Source organism: Melospiza georgiana, chromosome 6 (genome assembly GCF_028018845.1).
Source record: "Melospiza georgiana isolate bMelGeo1 chromosome 6, bMelGeo1.pri, whole genome shotgun sequence".
Lineage (NCBI taxonomy): Eukaryota > Metazoa > Chordata > Aves > Passeriformes > Passerellidae > Melospiza > Melospiza georgiana.
In genome coordinates this window covers 56,987,943-57,006,761 of record NC_080435.1, presented here as the reverse complement: position 1 = coordinate 57,006,761, position 18,819 = coordinate 56,987,943, and the positions used below count along the sequence as shown (strand labels likewise).

Here is an 18,819-nt window from a genome sequence, read left to right as displayed (position 1 = left end):
GCTAGAAAAGATACAGAGAGGAAGATGGAGTGATTAAGAGGAGAGCTTCCTGAAGAGCTTCTCAGTTAGGCTGACTGAATAGACTCAGCCTCTTCAGACTGGAAAAGAGATGATTGAATGGGGCCATAGTAGAGATTTGTAAATGCAGTAAAATAACACAGCAAGGATGAGCAGCTGCTCAGGGTCACATAATGCAAAAGCTGGGGAATGCTAAGAAATCAAGCAGCTAACTGATTGCAAAGGTAGTGGGTAGGAGGTTCAGAAGCATTAGGAGGTTTTGTCTGGTTGGTTTTGGTTTTTACAGAAACCCCCATGTGAATCTGAAGTTGTGGATATTAAAAGTTTACATGAGCTTAAGATGATTGGGCAGACAGAATAAAAATGTGTCATGGCCATTGATAAAATACATAATTTCTGGTTCAGGAAATCCTTGAGCCACAGATCTCTAGGCAGTGGGAGATTTTATGAGAGCTATCACCACAAACTTTCCTCCTGTGTTTTGTGCTGCCCTTGCAGGCATGTATATTGATGGGCTTTCTCATTCAGAGGTAGGATACTGGACTAGTCTTTCAGTCTGATTGGGCACAGGTGTTCTTTTGAGACTTCACAGGAAGATCATGTTCTTTGAGCTTTACAGAGCTAATCCCACAGAGCTGTCTGTCTCAAACACTGGCAAGTCAGGTCTTCTTGCAAGGTACCTGTCACTTCCTGGGTTGTGAGCTGGGAAGTTATTTCACTAGTAAAAGGGAATAATCCCTTCTAGAAGGGGCTGCTGTGTATTGTTGTGTTGATCTTTTGAGAGAAGAGCCCTCTGAAGGCTTTGATATGCCCCATACTGGTCTAGTGATTTGTAATTCTTAATTCTGTTGTGAGTGGTCACAGTCAGGAAAGAATCCAGCCTCAACACTCCGCCCTAGCTATGTTACTGTCTTGAAGCTTCTGAAGGCTGCCTTGAAATTTGGTTTGTGAACCTGACTAATTTGACCCTGGATAAGTCAGGAATTAGTGGAGATGGGTTATCATGCCTGTTTTAGCTCCAAGGAACTCTGCTGATTGCACAGAAAGTGTTTGAGGCATGTATTTTTCCTAGCTGAGTCTAGTTTTGAACAATAACTATTCACTTTATAATTGATAACCAGTTCAGACTAGCCAAATAGATTGTTTGCTCTGATTTCTCAACTTAAATTTGGAGAGCTTTTGAATCCTGCTAATTGGAATGAATGTGTCTTGTTTTTTATTTTTCTTCATACCCAAGTTCTTAACAGCCTATCAGTTACTACATTTGAACACATCCCAGCAGGAAGTGCAGCAGTACAGGGTCTGAGAGTGAGCTACATTTCTGCCTCTCCATTATGCTATAATTGCATCCTGGAGGATGGAGTTACACTGAGCCCTTTGCCAGTTTGCACTGGTTTGATGGCTGCTGCTTTTGTAGAAAGGCAAGTTAAGAGTTGTGTGCCATGTCTGGAGTTCTCTGGTTGCTCTTTCACTGTGTCTGGGTGGGAGTCCCCTCTCCTGTGGTAATTGTTGGGAGGAACTGTTTTCACAGGTTTTTTTTTTAAGCTGACAGGAGAAAAACTGAAGCTGAAGAGAGTGAGAGAAAGCTGAGCATGGAGCAAACCTGATAGGCCAGGTCTCTCTTCAGGTTTTTGTTTAAAGAAGCTGAGAAAGGTGAAGGCTGGGACTTCTGACATTAATCAAAGGAGAAGAAAAGTCCCACCTTGGAAGGTTGATGTGCAGGCAGCATAGCAGCAAGCTGGAAGATGTGACTGAGAAATACAGCACAAAGAAACGATGCTGCAAGGTGTACTGAGCTTGTGATCCTCAAGCATGCTGTCTGGGGAAGCTCAGCTTCTTTTCTTCCAGAAATTCCCCTTAAAAGCTTGGCAGTAAGTTGAGAAAAGCAGATCTGATAAGCATCTTGGTCACAGCCCAGGTACTTCTGGTTCCTGCTGTTCCTGACCAGCTTCTCCCTGGGCTTCCCCCAAGGCTGCCCAGGGCCCAGGAGCCCATCCCTGCCCCAGGGACTGCCCAGCAGGGCCAGTCTCCAGCTCCCCTCTGCCTTGCCCTGCCCACCCATGGACCCTGAAGAGCCATGCCCACGTGCTGTGTGGCCTCAGCCCATCCTTGTGGCCCTGTTTGGACATTCTGGGGCTGTGTCTGACCTTGTTCCCCTTGCTGGGCCTGACCCTGACTCCCCTGTGCAGCCTGATGGCCTCAGCCCATCCCTGGACGCATGGAGGTGCCTGATGCCCTCAGCTCTGCCTGTCCCTGCCCTGCTGTAAAATTCAGTCACATCTCTAGAACAAATTTAAATAAGAATTATTAATAAATCTTTTAACTTAGTGACTAAGCCTGGAGGTTTTAGAGCAGTAACAAATACAGAAACAGGATTCTGCAGTGGGCACTGACAGCATCAGTTCTGCAGCACTGAGTCAGGCTCTCTGGCTCTGGTACAGCAAACATGCATTAAGGCTCTGCATCTCCAAATGTACATGAGCTTGCACTAATTTGAGGCTGGTGGGAGGTTATCTTCTTGCTTTTCCTCACAAAGGGACAGGGAAGTTGTGAACTGGTAATTCTTAACACACCAACAAGTGTTGTTAAAGTTTTTGGTGAAGGAGGTTCTACAACATTGGTAAGTAGCCTGGTTCAAAATTTAGAACATCAAGAAGAGTTTATTTCTGCTATTACAGGTTTTTTTTTACAAGTGAATTATAATTAAGTTACTACAGAGACCCATTAGCACAGCCACAAATCTTGAATGTGTACTCTCACTCTTCAGTGTCCCATGACAGATTTAATGTATCTTTGGCTCTTTAGTAAAGCTGTGGTATGCTCAGTGTTTTAGGTATACCTGTGGAACCTTACTGAAGTACTTTCTCTACTATTTTATCCTTAAAATCTTTGTTTTTACATCAAGGCATGTGAGCTACATTCACCTCGCATGCAGAACTTGACAAGAGTTTGCCTTGATCTAAATATTTGTCTTTTCAGAATTGTGGACATAAAAAGTTATGGTCAGCAAACTGGAAAGAAGAGAGGGACTGACTACACAGAGAAAAAAACTTACGTAAAATTTAAGCTGAGCTTATTAGTCATTCATCTTCTCTACCTTTTTGTCCTGTAGAACTTTTTAAGATGATCAATTACTGTCACAGTGAGTGCTAGTGAGACAGTTGGGAAAGGAGATGAACTCTATATTTGTGTAGGATTCTGTGCTTTTGTCTACTTGGTTCCTATGTACAATAAAGGATTCCTGTGTATTTTCAAACATTAAAAAAGTGAAAGGAGTAAGGGTTTTGTTTTTAATTTGTAGTTGCTAATCAGTTTCCCTGTAAGGTATTAATAGACCAAGTCCTGACATTAAATGTTTCTTACGGTGCAGCCTCAAATAGTCCTGACCTGGGCTCTGCCAATAACACACATGCTAAACTTGAAATGAAAACATTTGGTACTGAAAAGTTAAAATAATATTAATACCAACAAGTTTCCTTATGTTTGTGGCCCAGATTTTTAGAGATGACACTAATTCGTGGTTAATTTTAAGTTATGCAGAGTGATCATGATGTCAGTTGCAATACAGAGAAAGGAAATATAAGTATGCTGGATTTGCAAACCCTTTGATGGAAATCCTGAAGAGTATTTACCTGATTTACCCTGTGCCAGATTACAAAACTAATTCATAATCATGCTGTGTTGGGAAGGAAGAGGGGAAACTTCCATCTAAAATAATCATCTGCTGTATGCTTTAGTGAGAGGAATGAAATCAATTTTGCTTCTCTCCCCGAATCCTCCAGGTGGCAATCGTGCACCAGAGTTAATATGAAGCTTTTTCTGGCTTTGAGTCTTTTCCACACTGGGATGGCAGCAACAGAGGGTGCTGCTGTCAGCTGTGGCAGTGCAGAGTAGTGCACATAACTTGGATGCAGACTGATTTCATAGACACTTGGGCAGTCCTAAGTTGGGTTTTGGTGGATGCAACTATATTTATCTCTACAGCTGGTAGTTAGGAAAATAAGCTATGATGGAATAGATTTAAAGTTTTTCTATGTAAGTTTATGTGGCAGTGCTGTTTCAGCAGGCTCTGGTGCCTGCAGACCTGTTCACTTCCCTGGAAAAATGAGAAAAGAATTCTTTCAGTTACAAACTTAAGAACTTGAATCACAAAATTTTGCTTTTATTGGTATGATTTGTAATGGGAGGTTTACTTACCCTCCCTTTTACTTTTATGGTCTAACTTCAGTAGGAAGCTCATTAATTTTTTTATATTAGATTACTTTGTCTTCCCCAATTATGAAACCATTGGTGTGATATAGTCTGCATTCTTTACCAGACTTTACCAGATTTTATGCTGGATCTGTAAATACATATATTTGAAATAGAAGGTTTGCCCCTACCATGGCCTGAAGAAAGGACTGGTGGCTTTTGGGTTTAATTTTACAGGAAAGGATTTTGGTAGGATTGGTCCTGTCAGACAGCAAGTGCACTTCAGTTCAGGTTACAAGCAGCTTCATTCCCTGTCTTCACTTGCTCATTTATGTAGAGGAAGCAAAATCTGTAATACTGGGACTGAATCCGTTTCTCCTCCAGGTGCTGAATCTGAAACTCATCATGTCCCTGACATGACAGAAAAGTGCCCTTTAAGCTGCAGATGCCCAAGTGGCTGCTCTTTGCCTCCACTGTGTGGAGTGATAAGTGCTGTTCCTGTTTTTTGTTGCTGTTCAGGATTACCCCAGACTTCAAGCTTTGCTTGCAGCTTTTACAGATTGAGGAGCAGTTTTATGGAGAAGCAGAGTGATGTGACTTTGTTAGGGAGTTGGTGCAGCAAAACAGAAGCTGCTGATGTGCTTGTGCTGTGAGCAGCAGTGGGAGTGGCTGCTTTTGGCTGATGGAGGGATAGTCACTGTAGAACCATGTAATTGTTTAGTTGGAAAAGACCTTTAAGATTGTAGAGTTCAGATGTTAACCCAGCTGTGACAAGTAGTTTAACACTCAAATGATGTAGGATTATGGTCTGTGTGAGCTTAGACTGAGTACCATCAAATTTCCAGACATTATCTCCTGCATCTTCAGTTCTGTTGTGTTAGGGCAGTGTAGCCCACTGAGGGGACCACACAAAAACTGGAGTAGCTGTGTTTCTGAGCTGCCTAACACATCTCTCCACACCTTCTGGTGTCCAAAATTTCATGGAAATGTCCAAAGCAAACTTAGAAAGGAAGCTTCAGTTATGTGAAGCTGCAAATCTGAGTGAGTTTCTAAAAGAAATCATAGAGTCATAGAATATCCTGTGTTGGAAGGGGACCCACAAGGATCCTGCACAGGATGCCCTAAGAATCACAGCCAATGTCTGAGAGCATTGTCCAAATGCCCCTTAAATTCTGCCACTCTTGGTGCTGTGACCACTTCCCTAGGGAGCCTGTTCCAGTTCCCAACCATCCTCTGGGTGAAAACCTTTTACCTAAAAGCCTACAAACCTCCCTGTCCCCTTTCCCTTCATGCCATTCCCTCAGGTCTTGGGACAGGTCACCAGGGGGAACAGCTCAGTGTGTGTCCCTCCTGTCCCCTGGAGGAGGTTGTACCTGCAGGGAGCTCCCCCCTCAGTCTCCTCCAGGCTGAACAGACCAAGAGCCCTCAGCTGCTGCTCATGTGGCCTTCACTGTCTTCATGGCCCTCCTCTGGACACTCTCATGGCTTTTTAACATTGTGGTGCCCAAAACTGCCCCCAGGATGGGGGTGAGGCTGCCCCAGTGCAGAGCAGAGTGGGACAGTCCTGACCCTCACCTGGCTGGTGATGCTGGGACACAGCTGTTCCAGATGCTGTGCCTGATGTCCCCAGGACACAGCTGGCCCTCCTCAGCAGCTGGCATGAGTAGATGGCAGTGGGCCTTGCAGCAGTTCACCACCTCCTGAAGGAGGGCATTCGAGTTGCCTTAGGAATATGGTAGTGTTAATGTTGAAGTTTTGGCAGGCAGTACTTGAAGACACCAAATACTTCTCAGATGTATTTTTGTATATCTTGAAAGCTGAATGTGAAAAACCAAAAGCCTGCTTAATTCACTTTTGAAGTTGTGGGGGAAGAATGGAAAAGGTCAAGAAATGTAAAAATTGCAGTTAAGCTGGGATGTTAATTTGGTTGTGCCTAGCAATTGCTGTTCCTTTCCTTTGTACTTTTTAAATTGCTAGCTTTGTAGGGATTTTTGTCTTTAAATGAATTTGATGATTTCAGTTTTCTTTTTTTAAGAGTTTATCTTTTTATTACCCAGCTGAACAGTTATGATAATGAGTTTGGTTTGCATTTTGCTTGTAAGATTAAAGCTGATGGTGAGACTACATAGTCAATGGCAACATTAGTTTGCAGTTCTGAGAGTGTAAGTGCTCAACAGACTAGTTCTCTGTCAGTTTTCAAAGACAAATGCTAAGTAGAGATGTTCAGCCTTTCCAGTTAACTTGCTGAAAAATGGGTACATCAATTCTGATAGCAGAATCTGTCTTTCAGAGAGCTCTGCTGGTATCTGCTGCAGTCTCTATAGCTTGGAAAGAAATTACTTTATGTATGATGTTAGAGCTTGATGGCTAATGAAAAAGAGTCTTAAAGAACAAATAATTGAAATCTCAACTTAATTCCATTTTGTTTATATTATTTTGGATTTTAACTCCTGAGTAAGTTAAATTATTTAGTTATTAGTATTGTTTATCACCACTGTAAGATTGTTTTGTGCAAGCTTTTTAGTAGTAACAGGGAAGCATTTTAAAGTGCTGTCTTATCAATGATAGTCCAAAGCAGTTCAGTATTTTGGTATATTCAAGGATAGAGGGGACTGGGAAGTGGATGGAGCTTTTGTTACAGAACCAAAAGTGCCTTTGACCCAAGTCCTGGGTGATCCCCCTGCCTCCAGCCTGCTGCTCCTGCCTTGTGGGTGGTGTCCTCCTCCCATGCACTGATGCTCGAGTGTGCTGCAAATCAACTAGTGAGGAAGCTTGTAGTAAAGCAAACCTTAAAACAACAACAAAAAAAAAAAGGAAAATGAGAGGTGGAATTTCTGTTTAGATTTTCTACTGAAGAAAAGGAATGTAGAACTATTGCCATCATTGATATATTTTCTGCCAGATAAACCATTCTTACTAAATGTACACAAAAAATGTTATGCCTTCTTTTGTAGCTTGGTAACCTCTCTCTGTTTTGTTGCATTGGTTTGTTTTCAAGTGTTTGTGGAAATACAAGGCTGTACCTGTAAGAATGGCAAGGAGACATTGCTGCCTCTGGTAGTCAAACACAGAGTTGGGAGAGTTACCTCTGTACCCAGTGAGGTGATCACTATTAAATGTTTTTCACTTTGTATTAGGATTATTATTAGATTAAGATCACTTAATCTGTGGGGCATTTAGGTGAGAGCTTGTTACGTGAGGGACGACACAAACTCACTGAGTGTCTTGGACAAACAATGTGTTTTATTGTTCAAATCTTCTTTTTACAGGGCATTTGAATTTCCCAGGCTCAGAGCTGGGATCTCTCTCTGCCCAGATCTCTGGCCAGTGGTGTTTGTGCACCTAGGCTTGAACAGGATTGGCTGAGGGTCCCTGTATAGATTTGAATCCAGCCTATCTGGGGACTGTTTATCTGTTTTTCTGGAAAGAACCAGGCTAGCAAATTGGATTTGTGCTATATCTAGATTTACCTTGTCCAGCTGCAGTGTGACAGCACTGCCACAAGAGCTGATTGTTGTTTGTTAAAGGATCTGTTAACAAAGTGAAGTTGGTTTCTGTTGTGGATAGCACTGGAAACCTAATTTAAAAGTTATATGGAAAAATAAGCTTTGAGGGCTGATAGTAATTCTGCAGGAATATTCGCTTATTAGCTTTTCTGGGTTTTGGTTTTGTTTTGTTTGTTTTTCTCAGTATTGATGGCAACTGAGAGGAGACTAGAGCTTAAAATGTCTAGTAAGAGTGAACAGTTTAGGTCAGAGTTTCTCATCAGTTGTACCTGCCATGGAAATACCTCATTCAGCTGTGTACCAGAAATGCCCTGAACTGCTTTAAAGAGCAACTTCATTGCCCTCTCTGTGTCTATCCCAAAGCCTTTCTAGTTTGTTCTGAAGAGCCAGTCTGAGAGGAGGAAACACCCACAATACCCTGAGGAAAAGCTGTAGGCATCATAGACAACAAGATGGCTTTTTCCCCTATCCTGAAGACTTGAATTAAGTAGAACTCCAAATTGAACTAACAAATTGCTTGTTTTCAATCCTGTGCAATTTAGCTTTTTGGTTTCACTTGCTGTTAAGCTGATAGATTCAGATATCCTGCTTGAGGTATCCTGATTGTTTTAAAAAAAACCCTTCCTGCTTTAGTGGGAGACTATTTTTGTCCTTGGTAGTTTGATTCCCTGTTCTGCAAGATTGGTTTGCATGAATATCTCCACTGACTCCCAGCAATCTCTGCATTCAGGCTGCTTAGCATTGGCATGGATGGCCAAACCAGCCTCTAGTTTATTCTGATTTGAAGCTCAGACTTCTTTTAAGTTTCCAACCTTTCAGGGTGTGAAAGTAGCAGTTCCAGACTTGCAGTTTTTGTAGCCTGAGTGTTGCTGTGTTTACCTAATGACAAACTGAAGTTACTTTAAAATAAGTGTTATGTCTCTAGTAGCCAACACAGTCATTTTTGAATGCTAAACATGTTTTATATTCTGTAAAGCCAATAATTACCTATTAGAATTCTGTAATTTCTTCATTGAATATTCTTCAGACAAAAATACTAACTAAGCAATTTTTTCCTCCGTTATTTTGAGAAATGTTTTACAGTGCTGATTTTCATGTTCTGCTTAGAATAGACATTGGGAGATTTTTTGTAGTTTCTTTGGGACTGAGATTGGGAGGGCTTATGGAGCCATGTAATTCTTATGGTATCTCAAGAAAGAAATAATTTGCACAGTATTGGTACTTGATGTCTTAAGTACTTTTAGACCTTCTTAATGTAGTTTGGCATGTTGTAGATGATATAGATACCGACTACATTGGCAAAATAAGTTTTATTTTAATATTTTAATTAAGTTATTCTCTTTAACATGTCTGGTGTTTTTTTTCCCCTTAGGTGCAGGGAAAACACCAACTTTAGGAGGAGGATTCCATGCCAACCTGGGAAAGGAGTCACGAGCAAAAACTCTACAGAATGGTACTAGCAAATTTTAGTCTTGCTGATATGAATTATTTTTATTAATATGGCTGAAACAATTAATTTTTAGTTTTGAATGTGACCTCAAAACCTTGGCAGGCCCCTCATTATTCAGTGGACAAGTCTGCTTAGTGCTGATTTTTCATTGTGCTCTCATTTGGCTGCTGCACCTGATTTATGAGTTCATGCAGCTGACTGACAAAGGGTAATGGCACCTGACAATATTACTGTGGTTTAAAAGGGCTTTTTCAAGGTTGACATGCCCATTGCACCTTTTTATTATCTGTTAAACCTATTGTGGCTTTTTATTTAGTCCATTTTCAGGGTTCTTGGAACACTTTATTCATGTTTATTTAAAAGTATAATTCTTCAAATATTTTTGGTCTTAAGCAATGCAAGTGTGGGATAATGCATATAAGTAATCATGTGCTTAATATGGGATCATTGAATAGAGAGAGGAAAAATGGAAAAAAGGTTTTAGCGTACAGATGACATTGAAATAAATATTCTCATTACATGCTTTACATTTTAATTGAGATCTCCATATTCTACACTCTTTAAAGAGGGTGAATAAATCCAGCTTTTATTCCAGGAGCAGAATGGTCTTGCAGTTTGCTGTTGCTCATATCAAGGGACAGGAGTTGTCATTTTTTGGTTAATTAATACTCCTGTCTCATGACTCCTGGAGATGACAGCTGATGGACTGTCATAGCAAAGTCTCAGAAGCTGACATGTAATTAACTATGGATGTAAATGGGTTTTATGATAAGGTACTCATTTGGGGTAGATATTTTAGAGAAGGGTATTTTCCTATAAATTAGTATTGCATTTGCAACTCAACACATAAAAATCTTGCTTATATTATTCCTCTGTAGGTATATGAAGAGTAAGATTGATCTGGTATTAAATCTTCATAGGTAGAGAGGCTAGGATTGATCTGTGTGATTGAAGTATAGTCAGATTACTCTACTCAGCATTATTCAGCTGATATATATACAGGTTGTTTTATATACAGAATGTTTTATTCAGCTGTTTTTACTTAAGAGTATTGAGCCCTGTTTGTTTGGCAAAGTAAAGCTTGCACTTTAGGTGAGCTAGTGTCAGTGTCAGGTCTGAAGTTACTATCTTTGGAATTTTAAATTTCCTGTCTAACATGTAACCTATATAAGCAGTTGGATAAAGCCAGTAAACTTAATGAAGTCTGGTTTTGGATTAAGGCGCTTTAATCAAAACTGTAATTTTGAACAGGCATTTTAAAAATAAATTGGCTTTTTGTGCATAAGAACTTCACAGTTGTCTGTAATTGTAAAAAGTAAAATGCTGATGGAAGGAAATCTGTCTTGTTGCTTCGTGGAGTGTTTGAATCCTTCACAAGCCCTTTTGGTTATGCCAAAAGGTAATCACAAGTAAAGAGAGTGTAGGCGTTTTTCTAGAATCTAAACACAGCTTTTTCTTGGATGAGTGTTTGCTGGGGAATATGTCTGAGCATCTTCCTTCCCCACAGCTTTTGTGTGGGGGGCCTCCCTGATCAAAAACAGTGATTGTGACTAGGCTAAAGTAAATCAGCATAATACACAAAAACATTTAGTTGCTTCACATGAATTTATCTCCCAAACAGTCTTGAAACAGGAAAATAATTTGTCTTTTTAGTTACACCTCTCTGAAGCTCTTTGCAGGTTTTCTTCTATTGTTTTTCCCTGTTTCTATCCTTTATATAAGGAGCAAGTGTTTGGTCTTTGATTTCTGTAGCCAACCTGCATTTGTCATGCTGCCAATCTATCTCTGGGAAAGTTCTTTTCAGTGAGCTAAGTGATGTTCTTGCTCAGTCCCAGGCATGACAACAGCAGCTGATATTTCAGGTAGAGCAATTGGTGTTTGAAAGCCTTTTCTTTTCTGTCGCTGAATAATGAGCCGGTTGTCTGCTGCTTTTAATCACACTTCTGGCTTTACATAGTTTTTAATTGCAAATTGAGCTATGGCAATGAGCTTATAAAATCTCACCCTGTCATTGTGGGCCCATGATCATGGCTTTTTTTTTGGGGTGAAATTATGTTAAATATCCATCATGGTTAGACTTGAAAGTGTAGCAAGGTAAGTGGACGTATTTTAAAGGAGAGGTATGGAGTTGTTCATTCAGTGAAAGTGAAGTGCACTGCTAGTTGGCTGTATGAAAACTGAACAGTTATAAAAAATGCTGAGCTACTTATTTATTTGCTGGTGCCACTCTGTTGGCATTTCCAAAGTTAGCTGTGCTGCAGGTGAAGTGCTGAACTCTCTCCCATGGGGATGCTGGCACAGGACATCTGCGAGGGCGGCCACTGGTGGCTCTTACATCAAGGCTGCTGCTGCTGCTGCTGCCTTCTTCTCTCCTGTGCTCTCAGTGCTCCTGCTGAAGGGGAGAGCCAGGCCTGGGAAGCAGGGCTGGGCAGTGGATGAGTCCCCAGAGTGCTGGGGAGCAGCTGAGAGCCGTGTGTGGTCCGGGAGCGCTGGTAGCTCGCTCTGCGCCTGCTCTGCTCGCCAGCAACCTGCAGGGAAAGTCCAGCCATGGAGCAGGACGTGCTGGGTTTTAAAAAAAAACACCTCCCCTGCTATCCCTCCATCCCCCCACTCCTTCCCCATGTGCTTTGGGCCAAATTCTTCTTTACTGTAAAGTCTGTCTTTCCAGGGGAGGTGATCTGGACTCGCTGTCTCTTACTTAATTACCAGCAAAGCAGCTGGGCTTGGCTGAGTGTATGATGCTGCTCTTTTTTGAAGCTTTTAATGAAAGGATGTTTAGAATTAGATGAAGAACAGTTTTGCATTAGAATGCTTAAGGTAATAACTTTTTTTCCATGCATTCTAAAGTGAAGAAATGCAAAAGTAAAATCTCCCAGCAACTGCTCATCAGTTCTGGACTCTTCTACAGAAATCGTGGTGTGTGTTGGTGTTTTTATAAATATGTGTATTTATGCTCTAAACAAAGCCATGGGCAAATCCTGACCGTTTTGTAGTTTTCAGATTTGTGTAAGAATGTCCATTACACAGAACCAGTCTCCCTTACCACACGTACCTTTCCTCACTATTTATAATGCAGCAGGGCATGGCTGTTCAGTTTCTCCCTTTATTTCTGAACCAGCTGATGTTTGTGTGTGTTTGTTTGGGAATGGCTGCTTACAGAAACTGGAGTCTTGTTTACACTTGCTAAAATATTTATGCAGAGAAGATTTAATACTGTTGTATTTGTTCATAATCACTTTGATTTTCGGAGTGCAGTACTGTGCTAATTGAGTGTATGAAGCTCCACAAGTTCAACAGGCTCAGGCCCACAAAATGTTTTGCATCTGTACATACAGACCTCATTTTTGTAGTAAAAACCTGGACATCTGTGAGATGATGTGGTGTTTCAGCTTCAACTTTGTTTGAATGGATATGGCAAAATAGCTAAATACTAGTGTTTTTCTGAAAAAGAAGAATTATGAGTAAAATACCAGCTCAGAGGGGAGACTCTTTGACAAGACACCTTCCTCTGTTTCTGAGCCTCTTCAAATTTCTACAGTATTGGTCAACACTTACAGTTACTTCCAGAGCTGAAATGCAGACTGATGTCTCTTTAAATCCCATTTTACAGTTCTGTGCTGCATTACATAATCTCTCTAAATAGCCAGTTTATTCTTGTTTCCTTGCAGGCAATCTGCTCTCGCTCTATCAGTGTCAGAGTCGTTGTTACAGGGAAGTTGTTCTTGACTTGGAGCTCTGATATTTTCAAGTCTTCAGTGACCAAAAAGAAAAGGACAGAGGAAGGAGGATCAATAGCATGATTATATATATGATATGATTATTAAAAGTTTCAGTTGCAGATACTCAAATTTGGTCTAAACTAAGTTTGAAGATTGCAGCTGCTTCTAGCTTAATCCAATTTCTGAACTGTTGTGCTGTGGTTTTAATTATTTCTTTAAATGAATGTGTGTTTTCCCTCAGTCCTCTTAAATACCAAAACATAGCTAACAGTATTTTAATGCTAAATGGGAAAGTGTTTCTGAAGATGGTCTGTAATGCATTTTTTACTGTTTGCATTTAAACTATTTGTTTAATTCATTAACATTTGGTGTCATCACTCATTTTATAGCTGGTTTGTTACAAGTGATTATGGAAGGTTCTGCTTCCTCCCAGAACCATACATTGTGAATTAAAAAAGGACATAATATTACACATGTGAAGAACAGAAGTATTCAAAAGGGAGGAACAGAGAGCAAAACTAGAACAGCAAGGCAAGGGAGATTAGTGGAATTCTAGAATAACTGAGATTGGAAGAGACCTCTGGAGGCTGACAAAACAGTGGCTTTGAAGTTGTATTAAGCTGCTGAGGGCCTAGAGCAGCTGAGCTCCAGTTTTTACCAAGGAAGGATATGACAGAATTTCCCTGGTCAACCTGTTCTCCAGTGATTGGCTACCCTCACTGTGAGGAATTTTTTTCCTTATGTCGACTCAGAACTTATTTTGATGAAATGCAACTCTTCCCTCTTGTCCTATTGCTGTGCATCTCTGGTGATGCAGCTCTGGCTGCATCTTTATAACCTCCTCCTGCAAAGCTGAAGGCAGCAAAGAGAATTCTCCCTCAGCTTTCTTGAGACTCAGCAAATTCATCTGTCAGCCTCATCCACGTGCTGCAGTCTCCAAATCATCACAGGGACTCTCTGCTGGACTTGCTCCAATATGCCAGTGCCTCTTCTGCAGAGGAGCCCTGAGCTGGACAAAGTACTCTAAATATAGTCCATAAGTGCTCAGCAGGGGATGATAATCACTTCTCTGGACCTGCTGGCTGCAGTTTTAATAATGTGGCTCTGGGATGAAATTAACCTTCACCACTTTGACTGGGTGCTGCTGAGCCATGTTCAGCTTTTTGTCCATGAGGAACCTAGACCCTTTTCTGCAAAAAAGTCAAACAGTCCCCAGCCTGTGTTTTTGCCCTGCAGTTTTTCTGTCCCAGGTGCAGAAAATTTGCATTTGGCTCATGAGGCTTCTGTCTTCTCATTACTGCAGCATCTTAAGATTTCTCTGAATAGTGGCTCTGCCCGTCAGCATATGGCCACTGCTCCAATGAGATGTCATCTGTAGGCTGGCAAAGGAAACCTCCTGGCCTGTTGTTCATGTTGTTAATGAAGGCATTAAACAGTATTGATCCCAGTGTAAGTCTGATGGTGAAAGTGCTGAGGACTACCTTTGAACCAGGCCAGCCTCTCACACAAGTTGCTGTTCACTGGCCCAGTCCAGATCTCTGCAATTTGGCTACCAGGGAGAAGGATGAAATGGGATGAGGGAAAAGCTGTAGTTAAAATTTCTCTTGACTTTATTCTGGTTGTGGCTGCTGGGCATGATCTGCCCTCATTGAATCTGTGCTGGCAGTTCCTGGTTACATCCTTGGGTTTTGCCTGTCTGGAAACGGTTTCCAGGTAGATTTGTAGCCTTCCAAGAGGCTGAGAGGAGCCTGACTCACCTTTGGAGTCTGACTTCTTCCTCTGGAAGAGAAGCCTGATGCTTGCTGCCTTCAAGTCAGAGAGGACCTCTTTAAATTCCTACACCTTTTTTAAGATGTCAGAGATTACTCTTTTTACTGTCTCCCTTTGCATTCTCAGATGTATGCCATCAAGCCCAGTTAACTTGTGTGTGTAGACTGTGCTTAGGGAGCCCTTGCTCAGTCTTTCTTTACCATGGAGGGTTGCCTACCTGTTCTCTGAACAAACTGAAGCTCTCTGAAATCCAGTGTTGTGATTATGTTACCCATCTTCCTCATACCCCTCAAGATCTTGTTTATCTTGGGTTGCTGTAACCAAGCCTGCCATCAGATTTTACACCCTCCACCACTTCTTCCTTTCCAAAGAGTGGTAGGTGTATCACAGCTTTGCTTGACCTGTTGCTGATGTACTCTGGAATTCCACTGGATTGCCTGTGACTCACTGTGGTTCCTCACAGCAGCTGCTGGGGTGGATCCAGTTCACCATGAGAACCTGGAGGTCTTCCTGCTTTCCAAAGAAAGCTTCATCCTCAGGATCAGATGGTCTATGGTAGGTGCTCGTGACTGTTCCTCTTGGCCTTGCCTCTCATCCAGACCTATTTACTTTTTATTGGCCTGTCAATCATTTTTCAGCAGATCTTCACACTTTCAGGCAGTTCCTCTGTATAGAATGAATCCCTGTCACCTTCCCTGTCTGTCCTTTGCAGCCTGTCACCATCCATCTCCTTACTCCAGGCACGTGAGCTGCTCCACAGTGTGTCTGTAACTCCCCAGTGAATTTGTAGTTTTGCAGCTGTGCATAGGCTTTGAAGTCTTCCAGACTGTTTCCTTCATTAGATGCAATCTTTTCTTTGACTCTTCCTCCTGTATCAATTCCTGTCCTTGGCTTTGATTTCAATAATGAAACTTCTGGTCTAGGCTCTCTGCCATCACCTTGTCCTTCTTGCCTTCCTTTCTGTTGTGATAGAAGCTAATCCTAATCCTCTCGTCTCTGTGTTTATTAGCACACATCGAGATTTCTCTTGTCTTTTAAACTAATCATTGCTTAAAGTTCTCCTTTTCTGGTTTTGCCTCATATCTTCCTCAATTTCTTTACTCACTAAGGCTTTGAAAGACTTCCTCTTCTAGCCAAACCATTGCTTCAGTTTTACCCTTTGATCTGCCTACTGCCTTGTCCCTTACAAGTCCTTTCCTACCATTAGCAATTTCTCTCTCATCCATTTCCTTCATCTTCACATTTCCTGTTAACTTTGCCCATCTCCCTTTGAGGATAAGGGGGCATCTTCTCCTTTTCATTTGGGATGATATTACATGTTTTTCATGTATGAGTGTGTTTGGTTGGGTGGTGGATTTTTGTTGTTTGTTTTGTTTGCTGGTTGATGTGCAACTTTTTCCCTTGGTAAACTTCTTCAACCTCAACATACCTCTTCCATCTAGTCCCATGTCATGGCTGGACATGGGTGGCAAAATTTGGATGTCTGTGTGAGCTCCTGTTTCTCATCTCCTTTCAGAGGCTGTGCATAGAGGCAGACAGATTTAGGGTGTGATTAATTTAATCCGAAAGGAAGTCAATGACTCATTCTCTGGAGCGTCTGTTTCTCTTCACTCACTGAAAGGAAGTCTATATTGACTAAGCCCAGTCACTCATCTCTGAAGATAAGGTTGATGGATTGTAGGCTTTGGTGTCTGCTGAATCTGTCTGTATTTGTGTATCTCCTTGTTGACATAGAGTTAACATGGCCAAAACCAAACTACAAATTGCATCCAACTGTTCTGGCCTTTTGCATGTTAACAAGTTCAAACTTCTTCCCACTGAGGCCACTCACAGCTTTCTTTCCTCCTGTCTTGTAGATCCACCCTCTCCAGCATCTGCTAAACCATGGATGTGTCCTAGCCATAACACTCACATATTTGTTTCTTGAATAAGTGTTTCTTGACTTTCATTACTCTTTCTGTCTCATCAGAACATGCTCCAGAGCCAGGAATGTAGAAAAGTTGTGACCTGAAATGCTAATTCTTTGGTCCTTAACTTCTTCATCAAACAATTTTTAAAGGAATGTTGTTTTCCCTGCTTGTTTGCTCTTTTGCATTTGTGATTGCTGTTACTGATCAGACAACAATTCAACAGGGAACTTCCCTGGTGTTACTGGGCTGTTGTGTTTGACCCCCAGCTTGCTGGACCTCTGTGCTTCTGAGGCTTGCTTGGATGTCAGTAAGTGTGGGCTTTCCTGGTCCTCTGCTTCAGTGCAGGCTCTGGTAAGTTCCAGAGCTTGATGCTGGACTCCCTGGTGGCTGAATCTTCAGGGTATCTCAGTGTCTTGCACACTTTTCTCAGAGCTTTGTGTTCCAGGGTTTGCAGACAACTGCACTAATCAGCAAAGACTTGAAGAGATAGGAAAAACACTTAAGGAAAGCAAACAAAAAACCTCAGGGGCAGAAAACCTACTCTTTAGCCAGCATGAGTTACTGCAAGAATTTGGGTAAAAGCAGAAAATTGTATTTCCCTGCCTGTTTCCCTACTCTAGAGTTTGATTCAGAGGCCTCTGAGGAAGCTGGGATCCTTCTGGTTGGTACTCTGGCTTCTCTTCAGGCACAGGGAGAACCTCTTCAATCTCATTTTGCTGATGAGATTCTGTCCTTCATCATCTCCAGTTACCTTTGTTAAAAGACCAGTTGAGTTCATCAGCTGATCAGGGATGACCTTTTGGTTATACATTGATTAATTAGTTTCTACTTGAGTTGAAATTTGAAAATTTCTATTGTCTTAAATCTTGGCCATTTTTGTGTTTTGCTGGGGAATGATGAACAAAGTACCTGTCTTGGAGATGCTTTTGATCTGCTCTTTATCCTTACAGGGACAGTTTAATGGAGAAGAGTCCATGTGTACTTTAATGAGTTCTGTTATTTTCTAAGAAGAAGATCTGGGATCCTTTAAGAGTAGAGGATAATGCCCAAATTTTGCCCAGAGGCTGACTGACAACTTAAAACTTTAAGCACAGCGGTCCACTGGGTAGAAATATGTGAGTCAAGCTTTGCTGGTCTTCCTAACTTTGTTCCTGTGTTTTCTTAGCCAGAAAAGGGAAAGATTAGAAAAGACATTTCTAAAATTCCTCAGAGGTGTTGGTTCAGTCTGTATGTGTCTGAGAAACTGAGGGATTGTCCTGTGACTGAGAACAGTCTCTGTTGTTACTTTTTCTTTTAATTTTGAAGGTCGTCTTTGAAGTTGAAAATAAATAAATTGCAGTCTTAATCAAATGGGTTAACATGACTTGGGTTGACTTAACTAATAACTAGAAATATTTGCATGTTCAGCTGCTTTGAACTGGCCTGTTTGTGACTCTGGAGTTAAAAGCATCTTTCATGGTTCCTTTGCTCTGTCTCCTCTCTGGTCTCTGCTCTGTCTCTTGGTTTATTAGCTGGCTGTGGGCAAGAGAGCTCTTCTGGCAGGGAAGCACAAATCTCTCCTTCATTTTATCAAACAAGAGAAGAAATGCCCTCTAAAGTTCTGCACACTTGTGAAATTTCTGGCTTGGATATTAAAGTTTTGGCCTTTTTTATTTCCACATTTGTCTCCTAAATTTGACAGTTTCTCTGTGCACAGAGTAGCATAATACTGATCCCATTTGTGGAATTCACTGATGGAGATTCATCTCCCTGCAGCCTTGTGTAGGTAATTGAAACTTGTCATTTCTCTTGAGAGCAATTCTTTAGTTAAAGATAGTTTACCTAGTAGGCTAATGTTTTTTAAAACATTTGCTTTTTATAGTATTATTCACAAGGAAATGAACTTGGATATTAATAGGTTTATCTTCCTTCTTGTACAGTGTGGCAGAAAATAGGTGACTGCCTCTCTCCTTCCTCCCTCTCTAGTAATATCTATAAATTTCAGAGCTAGATTTCTTCTAACAAGCATCTGAATTAAGCCATTTTAACTTTGCAATGTTGTCAGACAAGCAGGTAACACTCCAGGTAATACAGCTTTGGTTTAAGTTCCATGTAACTGCTGCTTTCTTTTTTGATAATGAAAGAATGTGTACGTCACTTTTGTGGCATAGGGCTGTCTTAAACATTGAAATCTGAGTTTTGAAGTGTCTGTGTCATTTTATAGGCACTGTGGCTCAAAACTTGAGAGGAGGAAGGTTGTTGTTGCTTTTTAATGC

The 18,819-nt window shown here is 41.2% G+C and overlaps 1 protein-coding gene across 1 annotated transcript in view; it reads left to right on the top strand.

Moving 5' to 3' along the window:
* The window catches only part of BRF1 (BRF1 RNA polymerase III transcription initiation factor subunit), a 173,685-nt gene that overhangs the window by 4,570 nt on the left and 150,296 nt on the right, over positions 1-18,819 (top strand). Inside the window, exon 2 of the mRNA XM_058025510.1 lies at positions 9,088-9,168. Within this exon, the coding sequence (XP_057881493.1) occupies positions 9,088-9,168 (81 nt within the window). The remainder of the gene's footprint in view (positions 1-9,087; positions 9,169-18,819) is intronic.